The sequence below is a fragment of the Bipolaris maydis genome, assembly GCF_028858645.1.
Source record: "Bipolaris maydis strain C4 unplaced genomic scaffold PSV08scaffold_10, whole genome shotgun sequence".
NCBI lineage: Eukaryota > Fungi > Ascomycota > Dothideomycetes > Pleosporales > Pleosporaceae > Bipolaris > Bipolaris maydis.
The window spans coordinates 433,016-445,865 of NW_027093866.1; the positions used below are offsets into that span (position 1 = coordinate 433,016).

The 12,850-nt window shown below is 55.2% G+C and overlaps 6 protein-coding genes across 6 annotated transcripts; 2 read left to right on the forward strand and 4 right to left on the reverse strand.

Annotated features, from left to right (window-relative positions):
• Window positions 1–2,309: 2,309 nt before the first annotated feature.
• PSV08DRAFT_312294 (uncharacterized protein) lies at window positions 2,310–2,956 on the reverse strand. The gene is made up of 4 exons (XM_014227962.2): window positions 2,858–2,956; window positions 2,753–2,795; window positions 2,614–2,649; window positions 2,310–2,533 (listed from the first exon to the last, which is right to left on the reverse strand). Exons 1-4 carry the CDS (start codon window positions 2,879–2,881, stop codon window positions 2,448–2,450), a joined length of 189 nt encoding a protein of 62 aa, XP_014083437.1. The 5' UTR covers window positions 2,882–2,956; the 3' UTR covers window positions 2,310–2,447.
• A 349-nt stretch (window positions 2,957–3,305) lies between these two features.
• Window positions 3,306–4,485, forward strand: PSV08DRAFT_226374 (transcription factor TFIID complex subunit 8 C-term-domain-containing protein; the record flags this gene model as incomplete). Its single annotated transcript, XM_014227961.2, has 2 exons — window positions 3,306–3,624; window positions 3,695–4,485. 2 exons carry the CDS (start codon window positions 3,306–3,308, stop codon window positions 4,414–4,416), a joined length of 1,041 nt encoding a protein of 346 aa, XP_014083436.1. The 3' UTR covers window positions 4,417–4,485.
• Window positions 4,486–5,044: 559 nt separating this feature from the next.
• On the reverse strand, window positions 5,045–5,303 carry PSV08DRAFT_312308 (uncharacterized protein; the record flags this gene model as incomplete). Its single annotated transcript, XM_014227960.2, has 1 exon — window positions 5,045–5,303. A coding segment is annotated over exon 1 (185 nt), but the record flags the coding sequence as incomplete, so codon positions are not given.
• Window positions 5,304–5,340: 37 nt separating this feature from the next.
• Window positions 5,341–6,509, forward strand: PSV08DRAFT_377360 (uncharacterized protein; the record flags this gene model as incomplete). The annotated part of the gene is made up of 3 exons (XM_014227959.2): window positions 5,341–5,418; window positions 5,494–5,540; window positions 5,616–6,509. 3 exons carry the CDS (start codon window positions 5,341–5,343, stop codon window positions 6,466–6,468), a joined length of 978 nt encoding a protein of 325 aa, XP_014083434.1. The 3' UTR covers window positions 6,469–6,509.
• A 197-nt stretch (window positions 6,510–6,706) lies between these two features.
• Window positions 6,707–7,539, reverse strand: PSV08DRAFT_377364 (mitochondrial 54S ribosomal protein mL58). The gene has a single exon (XM_014227958.2). It carries the CDS (start codon window positions 7,471–7,473, stop codon window positions 6,811–6,813), a length of 663 nt encoding a protein of 220 aa, XP_014083433.1. The 5' UTR covers window positions 7,474–7,539; the 3' UTR covers window positions 6,707–6,810.
• Window positions 7,540–7,653: 114 nt separating this feature from the next.
• PSV08DRAFT_410856 (glycosyltransferase family 8 protein) lies at window positions 7,654–12,477 on the reverse strand. Its single transcript, XM_066093873.1, has 7 exons — window positions 12,152–12,477; window positions 11,195–12,093; window positions 10,459–11,146; window positions 10,215–10,367; window positions 9,817–9,881; window positions 9,154–9,451; window positions 7,654–9,077 (listed from the first exon to the last, which is right to left on the reverse strand). Exons 1-7 carry the CDS (start codon window positions 12,182–12,184, stop codon window positions 7,776–7,778), a joined length of 3,438 nt encoding a protein of 1,145 aa, XP_065948776.1. The 5' UTR covers window positions 12,185–12,477; the 3' UTR covers window positions 7,654–7,775.
• Window positions 12,478–12,850: the final 373 nt, after the last annotated feature.

Sequence of the window (12,850 nt, forward strand, 5' to 3'; positions counted from 1 at the left end):
GCACAGAGCAAGTGCGCCCGGCGCCGTCGCACCTGCCTGCAGGGATCGCTATGCGTGCTAGCCAGTCCCCCCCGTCTTCTAACGCTCAGCGAGGCCTGCACTGGGCCCGAAGCGGGCTAGCGCCTCGTCTCGCCGCCGCAGCAGAGCGCCGGCCATGCGTGCAGCGCCAGTCGGCCATGTGTGTGCAGAGCATGGCGATGCGTGTGTGCAGCGTACAAGTACGTGGGTGCACATGTGTGTATGCTACATGTATACATGTATACATGTGTCCATGGCATCTGGTGTGCGCTGCACGCAGCCTGCCCACCCACACGGCGGCGAGCAGTGCAGCGCCCGCCCGCCCGTCTGTCGACCACGCACCCACGCAACGCGCCGAGTCACCAGCCTGACCCTGGTCGCCATCTGTGGCTGCACACCTGACGGAGCGACTGACTGACAGCCAGCAGCAGCAGCAAGCCATCTGGGCAGCCCCCGCCCAAGCCTCGCAGCGGAAAGGCGACAGGCGCGCGCCCTCGACAGGCCGTCCTAGTGCCGCCTCCATGTCCCCACCCTATCTTCCGCACCCTCCAAACTGCCCTCGTGCTGCTCACGCGCTTGCACCCGCGCCCATTCCACTAGGTTTGCCTCTTGTTTTACAAATGCTGCAACCCGGCCTGCCTGTGCTGCTCTTGTGTCGACGCCCGCCCACCCGCGTTTCACCCTCTGCTGTGATCAAAACCCCGGTGCCCATGGCCCGCCCGCACGCCATGGCGTCGACGATGCGCAAAAGCCCACTCACGCCCCGCTCCTCGCTCGGCCGGTGATCAGGGCAGATGTCCAATCTGCTTACCTCGCACCGCCCAAATGACCTAGACCCCAGCCAAGTCGCTCTACTAATCTCCCAAGTCACCACCCAGGTCAACTCCCAACTCAAGTCCCCTCCCTCACCACCACCACCTTCATCCTCTCAACCCACCGCCGCTGCTTCCGCCGCTCCCCCTGCTGCCCTTCTCCCTCTCCACCACGTGGCCTCCATGCCCGCCCTTACAGCGCCTCCGTTTCGCCCAACACAAAACCACACATGGCTACTCTCGCATCCCCCCCCCTGCCCTCCTTGCTCAAACACAGAAACGTCGCATCTCGCCCACCCTCAATCTGCCTCTTAGATCGACTACCCGTTGCCCTAGCGCATGGCGAAAGACTAGCATCTGACGCTAGGACGCCGCACGCCAGGAATCCACCCCCCGTTCCGAGCCAGCAAGGCCGCTGTCAAAGCACTCGCCTCTGGTTCCCAGCTCGACCTTGATAACCACTCCCCCTGATGTTGCTTTTTTCTGCCTGCCCCTTGCCGCTTCCGCTGCTCACACTCACCCTCAGCACGCCTGCTCTTCCATCGTCGGCTTCGTTCGATCCACGTGTGCAAATGGCTGCTGAATCCTGCCTGGCCTGCCCACGCTTTGGGTTCACGTCGATCCTTGGCGGCCAGTGCCCTTCGCTCCCCTGCAGCCACCACCATGGGTTGGTCGTGATCGCCAGGGAACGAACCAAGCCAGCCATGCAGCCAATCGCACGCCTTGCCCGACACGTTTCCTGCTCGGCCACCGCTGCTTCACACCCCCACGGTCATCAGACGCCCTCGCCATCTCTGCCCCCAGTGCGAATCGCCCTGTAAGTACACACATACACCCACCCACCCACACACACACACACATGTACCTGTTTCCATGCTTGCATATCGCGTCATGCCTCCTTGCCCACTGCCCACGTCACGCCTCCTTCAAGCTAGAGTACCATAACCCATCCACTTCACTGCTTCCCGGCCCGTCGCGGATGCCGCTGTCAACTGCGCCAACCTATTCTTGCTTTGCATGCTGCTTCAGTACAAGCCGCCTCGTACCCCCCGAATCACTATTCATCGCCCAACCACTCCCTGGCCCTCTTTGCATGCACCGCCGTCGGATGTTGCCCAAGGCTCCACTGCCCAACCTGATGTTCATCTTCACCCTGGTCATGTGACCAATCTCAGTCATCAACAACACATGTACAGCAGGCACACCAACACCCTTGATGCCTGCACATGCTCATGGCTGCCCCTTGAGATGCCAATTCAATCTCTCATCTCATCTGGCCATCTACCCATACCATACAGAGCCCCTCTTCTGTATCACTCCTGACATGATCATCCGTTTGAACATGACTATGCTGTGTCAAATAGACGACAGTGGGCATATTGCATTCTCTGCAAGCATTGCAAGTTGCAGTTTTATCCAAAAAGACACAAGATGTAATATGAAGATTTGACTGCATGCAAAAAAACACACGTGTAGGGCTGTTTGACCGTGTTTGATTTGGCTTGCTCTATATGACTCCACTCTACCTGGGATGCACCCAATCCACAGCCATCATCCTTTCCATCATCCGATGATTAATTGACAAAGACATCATGCCCACGTTCGCACAATCGTCGTCTATTTCTGGCCCAGAGCCGATGCGCGCTCGTCCTCGAGCTTCTGGTAGAAAGCGTCACGGTGACGAACGGCGGGGACGTGGTAGCCTTGGAACGTAAGTGTCGAGTTGTAGATTTTGTTGCAGCAACACGCTTCGCAGTTGCAAGTCCTAGATGATATCACGTACCGTACCACCAGCCGTAGCCGGCAACAACGCCAATACCTGCCCTCACTGTTAGCCAAGCTCCCCAAACTCGCGCCCAACTCCGTATGCCTATTTCAAGGCGCAAAAGTAATCGCGCACACACTGCAAGAGCTCTACGCACCCATGGCAACAGAGAGATCGAGCACGATCTGTCGTTTGAGCATCTGCAATCCAGTCATTAGCCTCCTGCCCACTGCTGCCCAAGACACTCAATGGCAGCACATACGCCGGTAATCGGTTTGATGGCCATTTTGAATTCGGTTTCGGGTGAGTGGAGAGTTTCGGGACGCGGGTGCGGGTTGCGGGAGCTGGTGAAGGTCGTCTGCGGGTATGCTGAAGTTGTGGTGGTTCGACGGAGAACTACTGCTGCTGCTGACGTAAGGCAAAGTCGCCTAGCGCCCTGCGCTCTCAGAGCTTCCGACTCAAGCACGACGCCAGCAAACAAAGGGAAGGGACAATAACATCGATCGATCGCCGAATCTCTCGCACATTCACATCCGTCTTAATCGCAGGTGCATGCTCTTGCAGCCCATGCCATCTCTCGCGCTTGACTGCGCGCCCACCACCCGATAACTTTACCAACCTCGCGTACACGCATCCGGCCTGCGACATCACCAACCCCCCCCCCCCCCCCCCCCCCCCTCGAACACCAAACCCGGTACCACCAGCAGCATATGCCAGGCATCATACTCTCTCCCAGCGCCAGCAGCGAGGGCGCAACCGCAGGCATGAAGCGAGCGCATGTGGCGGACAACGCGCCAACACATGGGGAGCCGCAGCAGAAGAAGCGGCGAGTCGTGCATGCACTGCACCACACGCAGCCAGTCCAGCACATTGTCGACCCCGTCAGCGCCGAGTTTGATGGCTTTGGTGAAAGCAAGGACTTTTTCGACCAGCAATTGCGCCGCGCAATAGCGATACAATGCAAGAGCATGGGATTCGAGGGTGCGCGCCCGGACGCGCTGGAGCAGTTCCGGGCGCTGGTTGATTCCTGTATGGCTTCATCTTGCGATGCCAGCTGGCTGCACAGCCCATTAGAGTTTCCCAGACTAACCTGACCCAGACATGAGCCGATTTCTAGCCCAAGTGCGCAAGTCCATGACCAGTTCGCGCCGCACCGAAACAGTGGCACACGACTGGATATACGCGCTGGCCTCTTCGGGTCTTCGCGGATCTGCACCCCTCGACCAACATTTTGACACTGGCGAAATTCCTCCATCCCTACTACAGCCTTACTTTGCACCTCCCGTGCCCCCAGAAGCCCCGCCCCCAGATACCGAATCCTTGTTAGGCCCCGAGTTGTCGGGCAAGGCAGACAAGGAGACGCGCCCTTATATCCCAAAACACTTTCCTGGCTTCCCTTCCAAGCACACGTATTCTGCGACACCAGTCTTCACCAACCGCGAACATGATCCGCGAAAGATTCGGGAAAAAGCAACCGAGGAGGGCATCTTGGCCGAACAGAGTCTTAGAAAGCTCATGGCAGCACAAAAGGCGGGCGTTCAGAAGCAGAATGTGGGCAAGCGGAAGCGAAGCAAGCGCATGAAAGAGAGTGACCAGTTATGGCAAGCAGCCATGACAGATTTGTTGAACGAGGAGCACCAGCGCGAAAAGGACGAGGAACGACGACAGGCACAGATGGACCTGGACGAGGATGACGGTTGGAACGCCTCACATGATGCCCCAGCACGGCAGCCCATAATCGATCGTACCGTCAATCTGGAAGAAGGCGTCCACGTCAACTACGAGCGCAAATACTGGAGAAAATCCGGGAGCGGCGTCTAATACCTGTCACCACGCCATCTCTTCGGTGCCAGCACATTGTGTGAAAGAAAGAAAGAAAAAGCATCTTGAAAGCATTTTGGTAGCGAGGCGTTTGGGTATTCGGGCATTCCCGCCTTGGAGATATGAAGGCACGTTTGGGGCATTTGACCGGCGTTGATCACGTTTTTCTGTTCACTTTCTTTGGAGGAAGTTGGTTGTACTATAGCTGCTTGTCCCATGGAAGCGGCATTGAGGGCCATTGATGCGTCGTCTTATTATTCATCAATTGATTACGTATTCATTGTTTTCGTGGTTTTTTTTCACCGTGAATGATAGTGATTTGACATGTCATGTATTTTACAGTGAAACGTGTCTGCATTTACGGTTATTGAAAGGCTCTGTGCATGATGGTGGCAACTTGGTCGTGTCTAGCTGTTCGCGCCTTCCTGCTTCGCCTTCCACCCTTCCCAAGCAGTCGTCTCGACACTAAGTCCTCCTTGACATCTAAGAGGCTGTTAGCATTGTATTCAGCTTCTGACGAAAAAAGAAAAAAGAAGCCTGTCCGTCTCTTCTTTCAACACCAATCAAGCTGCCAAGCTCTTTCAACAACCATCTCGCACACCACTCACCTTCTCAGCATCCGCACAACAGGCTCACACACCACAGTCGGCACACCCCCTCGTTTCTCTGCCGGTTGTACATTGCACTTGTACTGCACAAGCTCTTTCAGCGCGCACTCGCTTAGCGCAATCGGTGGATTCCGCGCTCGACCAGACGGAAGCGTATTAAGCTGCGCTTCCAGTTCCGAGACCGGAATCGCGGAAACAGGTGGTGCCATTGTTTCGACTACAGGAAATGTTGTGAATGGTGTCAGGCGGGGAACACAAAAAAAAACTTGAAAGATAGACTCGGTAAAAAGTGGGGGTTATAGGAAGAAAGAAGAAGATGATGATGAATGGGGACGAGGCGAGGAAATTCGGTGAGAAGTCGCTGGCAGATGTTCAAGTGACGGATTTGAACTCGGTACGTAGTTGTTATCACTACAACGAAAAAAAATGTAACCCAACATGAATCAATATTCCTAACACGAGAAATCAGGTACTCAAATCCCTCCGTCTAATACATCTAAGCACCACCAACCAAAGGTCTGTTTTCTCTCTCTCCAAACAAAACTCCCCTTCTCTTTGCTCGTCACGACGTCTAACTAACATTCCTTCTAGTACCTACTTCACCATTCCCCCCCTCGACTCTCTCCTCCTCCCTTCCTCAACACACCCCCCAATCCTCTCCCTCGTCTCCCCGCCCTCCGCCCACCAACCCTCCGGCTCCGGAAAAACCTCTTTAGTAACCCTCATCATCGCAACCGCCCTCTCCACCACCACCTCAAACGCGATAATCCTCATCGACCCCCTCCACCACTTCAGCATCCCCCTCCTATCCTCAACTCTCCTCCGCATCTTCTCCTCCACCAGCACCCACCCACCTCCCTCCCCCTCCGCTGTAAAAGAAAAAGTCCGCAACGCACTACACCACCTCCACATCCTGCACCCCACAACCTTCCCCACCCTAATCTCAACCCTCCGCTCCCTCCCTCCCTACCTCTTCACCCCCACCGCACACCCCAGCACGCACCGCACCATCCACTCCCTCATCCTCGAAGACACAGACGCCTTCCTCCCTACCCTACCCAGCACTTCCACCCCCGCATCCGCATCCGCAACTCTGTCGTTCCACCTCCTCAACCTCTCAAACATGCTCTCCTGCGCGATAATAACGACAAGTCGCGCCAAGAGCGCGAGGTACCTCCGTCCTGCGATGCCCATGTGGGATAGGGACGTGCGCGAGACGCGGGTTGCGCTGAGGAAAGTTGAGGCGACAAAGTTTGGCGCGGGCTTGAGTCTTGACGAGGTGGAAAGGGAGACGGCGGAGAGCTGGGCGGTCGTTAGGGAGGGCTGCTGTGAGGCGTCGAGGGTTAGTGGTGCTGGTGTGCAGCAAGCGAGTACTGGACCGCCTTTCTTAATCAACATTGGCGTCAACGGTGTCGAAATCAAGGACAAGGAGAAGAACAAGTGAAAAGGAGAGAAGAGAGAGAGAGAGAGAGAGAGAGAGAAGAAAAACCACACGATTCGATAATCTAGGTACATTTTCCCTTTCCCTTCGTTGTAATACTCGTCGAACATGACTTCTTCTTTTTTTTTTAAAGAAAAAAAATCTTCATTCCACAAAGTCAAATAAGAACCAACCATCTCATACACATATATCACTTTCCCAATTCCATCACCAAAAAACAAAAAAAAAACAGATGAAGGGGGAAACAAAAAAAAACAGAGGATTCTACAACCTCGTTTTGAATTTCCTTGACAAAAAAAAACTTCTCCCATATATCATAAAACTTTCAAATGTCATAAACCCCATTTACTCATCCCTCGCCCACGCACTCTTCCGCCTCACCCTATCCTCTCTAGCCTCCCTCCTCCTAGCCCCCCACTTCTCCCTCGCCCTCTGATGCTCCAGCGCCACCCTCTCCGCCTTGTCCGGATTCCTAGCCACCAGGCCGACGAAAAACTGGCTGCATGCAAACCTCTGAGCCAGCTTAACGCGCGTCCACGTATCCGGGTCTTGGGCGCGCAATTGGCGCATTTCCGCTACTTGCTCTTCGGTGACGTGGTATTGTTTGTCATATGGTTGCCGCACTGCAGGCGGCAGGGCGGACGAGGGCTTGGGGGGCAGGTGGCTCGGGGCGGAGAGCGGGGTGCCTGGCGAGGTCGTGGGCGAGGTGCGGGTCGAGAGGGCGGTGCGGGCGAGTTGTTGGTGGGTGCTGGCGTAGAGAGCGCGCCGCTTGTCGGTTTGGGGTAGGAATTTCACCGGCGTGTGGTGCACGCTGGGGGCTGAGGATGGCGGGTTGAATATCAGCGTCGGGGACGAGCTGTCTGGTGTGTAGGATGGTGCGGCGGGGAGCGCGAGTAGTTTTCTGTGTCGCCGGGTTGTGGATTCGAAGCGTTGTTGGGTCCGTGGCAGGAGGAATGCGGGTTGGACGGTCGATGGGCAGACCCGAAGAAGTGGTTTACATGTTGCCATTGTGTTGGTTGTGCAATTGGGCCTTGGGCTGTGGCGTGGCCCGGTGGTGCACAAGATGGGGGTTGATGGGGACGTTGGATGTTGTGAGGCTCAAGGCCGAACTTTTTTCGTTGTTCCGCCCCGATGTGGTTGGTCAAAGCTGCACCACACTTGTGCAAAGCAATGTTGCGCTCAAACACCACGCTTCAACAGAATAATGTGTATGAAAAGGGTATATTTTTTTTTTGGTTTGTTCATGTGATATCTACAGCTCAATATATCTCATCCTAAAAATCCTACAATGAGTTGCGACTGCCATCTGTCTAATCACGCTTCATCTCGCTTGCAACGTAATGCAGGTACGCACCCAACAGCTTAGTGCCCTCAATGTAGTTCCTCTTGTCGAGCTTCTCGTTGATCGAGTGGGCTGCGTCAGTCGAGCTACCCATTGGCAACAACAGAACATTCTTGCCCAGCTCCTCTTGGAAGGTCAATGTGACGGGAATACTTCCACCCTCCCTCGTCATGTCAGGCTTTACACCAAACACACGCTCAACAGCCTTTGCGGCAGCAGTGTAGTTGGGGTGGTTGGGGTCCTCTACCCACCACTTGCCGCAGTGTACCACGCTAAACTTCATCGTGTTCTTCGACTTCAGCTTGGCAAACTCGTCGTTGATGTGCTTCTCGACCAGCTTCGTCACTGGGTCAATCTCCATGTTTGGTACTGTTCGGATGGAGAACTTTCCAATGACCTTGGCTGGAATAACAGTCTTGGCTCCCTCAGAGTAAAAGGCACCCTCGATTCCGTGGAGGGATAACGAGGGGTATCGCATCTTGGACATGAGTGCATCCTCCTTCTTGTCGTGAATCGTGACGGCACCGCCTAGTGACTCCTTCAGGCCATCCATCGTAAAGGCAATTGGTGGGTAAAGCGCGGCCTCGTCGTCGGTAAGCGGAGCAACCAGCTCATCGATGCCCTTGATGAGAATCTTGCCATCCGGGTCGACAAGCGAGTTCATGATGCGCACCAAGTCAGTCATGGGCTCGTGAGTCATGCCGCCGTAGACACCAGAGTGGAGATCCTGGCCAGGACCAGAAATCTCAATCTGGTAGTAGTTGCAGCCGCGAACACCGTAGGTCAAGCAAGGCTTCTCGGTACCAAGCCAGTAGTTGTCCGAAATGCAGACAACGTCTACATCCTTGAAAAACTTCTTGGCCTCTGCGCGGATGGTGTCGTCAAGTCCTTCAGATCCATTCTCCTCCATACCCTCGAAGCACATGACCAGGTTGACAGGCAGCTCTACGCCAGCCTTCTGGTGTGCCTCAATCGCGTTGAGCCATCCAAGCACCGGGCCCTTGTCATCAGTGCTGCCACGTCCAAACATGCGGCCCTTGTCGTCGATGCTGAGTGTGAAGGGATCTGTCGCCCAACCATCCGACTTGTTTGCGGGCTGTACATCGTAGTGACCGTAGACGAGGACATTGAGCTTCTTGGGGTCGTTTCCGTAGCGACCCAATAGGCAGGGCGGGAGGTCGAGGTGCTCACGACCAGGCTGCTTTCCTAGCTCACGGAGCTCGACAGTGCCACCAAGAGCCTTGATCTGATCCGCAAGCCAATGTCCCATCTAGACTATGGTCAGACGCAGTGTTCAGAAGGCTCGCACGTGCTATGCCAGACTTATCAACAGCTGACATACATACCTTGACGACATCAGGCCTCCTCTGGTCCTCGGAGCTGATACTGGGGATGGCCACCGCCTCCCTCAGCCTCTCGATGAAGGTGCTTTGCAAATCATCGACTTGCTTGAAATAGGGGTCTAGGTGTGCCATCTTGTCGAATCCGTGGTATAGATAGGGCCAGTCGGCGTTGGGTATGCGTTTGGGGATGGAGTGGGCAACACGTCTAGGTGTTGCAATAAAGCCGGGCGACGATGAGGAACAAAAAGACTGCGAGAGACGGAAGAACGGCCTGCGAGATAGATTGTCGCTTATTCGCGGTCTACGGATTGGTTGGAGTTTTATTTGGGCAGGTGGTTGTGTCAAGGCAGCAAACCGAGGCGCGAGCAGAGGGAGGGGCAAGCGGGGCATTTTGGATCACCTAGCTGAGCCATGGGACCAAGGGAGAGGTCACACCAAACGGCACAGACGCCAGCTAAAGTCAAGCTCTTTAGTGCGGACCCACCGTCGGGGCGTGCATGCATATGCCATGCATGTGCCGCAAACCCTGCATCCGAGCGTACCATACATGCATACCTACGTGGTACTCTGTATAGACGGCGTCACCAGCGGCTATCTCTCCACGTCCACCCTAAATCCTTGGGAAGAGAATAGCATTTTTTTTCTTGAACAAGTGGGGTCGTGTACGATAAAAAAAAGGCGATGCTCATGCTCATGCTCATGCTAACTGTTGTAACGACGAGTAAAGCAAGCTAATCGCTAGTCAATGCAGATGCAAATGCTGATGTGAGCTCGCCAATCAAAGACAGAAAAGAACAGCAACGCCAGCAAGGCTAAGTGTAGAATCGTGATAAAATCCATGACAGCGAACAACAACACAAGGTATATGACTTCATCGCATCGTCTGGTAAATGAAAGTGACGAAAACCCCCAATCCTCTCATCATACTCGTCCTGACCCTGACATTTTTACTCTAAAATTTTGGTTGGAATGACAACATATCCCTTAACCTTGACTGAGGGGCTGCCATTGCCAAAGGTAGGCGGGATAAGCGTCGTTCCTCAGACCTTGACCTGCTCGCCTACCGGGACATCACTAGCGTCAGGTCCCTTTGCAGCATCCCCGACAGAGTGTTCTGGCAGTTCGCGCAGTGGCGGGTCAGGGTGTTCGTCCTTCTTGAGGTGCTCAAATTCAATTAGGGATGAGCGTCGTAACTGGTCAAGCTTCTCCTCGGGATTCTTCGCATGTCAACGTCAGTCCATGTCATATCGTGTTGTCGTTGAAGCAGTTCAGAGAGTGAACAGAAAGAAGAACTCATTGTTGACTTACCCATTCGGTCTGGTCAGGCACACCTGTCGCAGAAGGCAGTTCACCCGTCTTGTTCTTCTCATCACCCCAGAACATGGGGCGGCGGACAGGGGCTGGAGTTACGGGAAGGCTTGGCCGCTCGACAGCAGAAGGAAAGTCGGTGATGATGAGGCTCTCGCGACGACCTCGCTCAATCGTGGGCGAGCCGATGTCGTCTGTACCCGTCGTCTTCTGGAGAGCCGCATTCTTACCACGCTGCCCATTGAGGTCGGATACGGCGCGCACATAATTGTCGATACCTGGAACGTTATCCCACGCGTTGCCGGTGGTGGATTGCCACTGCTGGCCCGAGGGCCTTTCAGGTGAAGGTTCCTTCTTGGCAGCCTCAGCTGCTGTCTTGTCATCGCCGTCGAAATGGGTAGTCGAAAAGGGGTGCGTTGGTAACTCGACAGCAGGAGTGGGTTCTGGCGACCGGTCTTCGGCAAAGACACGCGTCGGCTGGGGTCTATCGGCAGCCTGCTCCCATGGAAAGATGGGGGGAGGCAGGTTAGCAGGTTGTGGCTTAGTCTCTGGTACTTGGTACCACATGTCCTTGGGAGCATCTGGATAGGCACTTGGGGCTCTGAAAAGTGAAGGGTCGTCGCTGAAACCATAAGTCTGGTTCGGGAAGTTGGCGGCTTCGGGCTTTGATTGGGATGGGGGGCCGGACCTATGAATGTTAGCATGAGGGGTATGGATTCAAGGTGCAGGTACGTACTTGGTTGGGTCCCAGGGGTTCGCGAGAGTTCCTATATCAACTTGGTCAACGTTTTGCACTTCATCTTCAGTATCAGTCATGGGTGGCTCGGTGGGGACAGAAGAAGCTTCTGCAGGGGGAGGGACAAAAGAGGAAGAGTTAATGGCTTCACTTAGCGTGCCATGTGTCTCACCAGCTCTCTGTCCATCTCCAAAATGCTTCTGGTGTACTGCCCACCATCGCGCCACCAGCTCTCCGTATACACCACTGCCACCAGGATGGTTGCCCGTCCAAGGCTTGTTCTTGCCGATGAAGTGAACGGCGGCAATTTCGTTCTTGTAGTGACGGTATGCGGGCTCCCACTGGTACTCGGCATTCGGGGTACAGTTGTAGGTGAACTTGAGGCGTTGCCAGGGGCGGTGCTCGAAATACTGGTTGAGTAAGCCTTGGTCTGCGCCGTCGAAGCTCTCGCCAGCGGCTGCCATGGCCTGCAGAGCCTCGTATACACTCAGGTCTGGCTTGATGACCATGACACCGCTGTTGAAGGCATCTGGCCAGCCAATGTCTGGGGCAGCAGCAAACGGGGCCTCAATGTCGAACAGCTCGTCCAGAGCACGCAGGGCAACGACATCGGCGTCGAGATATACTAGCTTGCGGAATTGAGTCTGTTTCCATAGTGCAATCTTGGTGAAAGTGTATGCTAGGTCAGGACGGCCCATCAAGTAGAGATTGGCAGTATTGGCAGTGCGTATACGCTCCACTGGAATCACATAGTCGTACAGCACCTTGAGTTCTTCGACAGTCTCGTCAGAGAGCGTCTCGGGGGTGATGAGCACGGCCAACTTCTTCGTGGTCCCGGCATCTCGCAAGGAATGGGCCAGGACTGCTGCACCGGGCAGGTACGAGTCGCTCATGAGGAGCTGTGGGGCATGTCAGTCGGGTTGCAATCGAGTCAATTGAGCGCGCAAGAAGGCCTACCGTGATATACACATCTTCCCGTGATTCAGCCATTGTTGCAAAGAGGTGAAAAATGAAAAATTGGAGTGAGGAAGCGTTCAGTCGAGGCGACCGAGGGGCAGTAGGTGTACAGTTGTCCGTGGTCTCCACGTCAGAGAGTCTAGCTGTAGATGGATGGCTTCGAGGCAAGGGCGTTGCTGTTTTTGTTTCCCCGCAGTAAAGTATCCAGACAGAAGGCGCGAGGGTGCCGCGCGACAGCAGCAGTGACACGACAGCACGAAAATTCTTCAAGTTTGGCAGAGAGGTTGCGCCCTCGATTGAAGCGTCACGACAGGGCAAAAGGCGACTATGGAGAGGGCTATGTTTGTGAAGTCCAAGCGCTATCTGTTGGGAGATTGCCATGCCACAACAGACGACGGCCCAAGCAGGCGGGCGTTGGGAGCTCGGGCCTCTGCCCACCCTGGACCTCTTGTGTCGACGAACATGACCAGTGGCCAGTGACGGCACAAGTCCGCCACCCACCCGTTGCCGCCATCATCGTGCGTCCGTCCCGTGACCGAGCCCTGCCTCCATCCTCCTGTCGGGCTGGCCGTCTAGTGTGCTGTGCATATGTACAGGTACACAGGTACATGTCGTCTACCGACTAACCCCTCTGCTAATGCATCTCATCTAGACATCAACCCCCCGAGTTCGCATGCACATGCTCCAAACTCAGCCCTG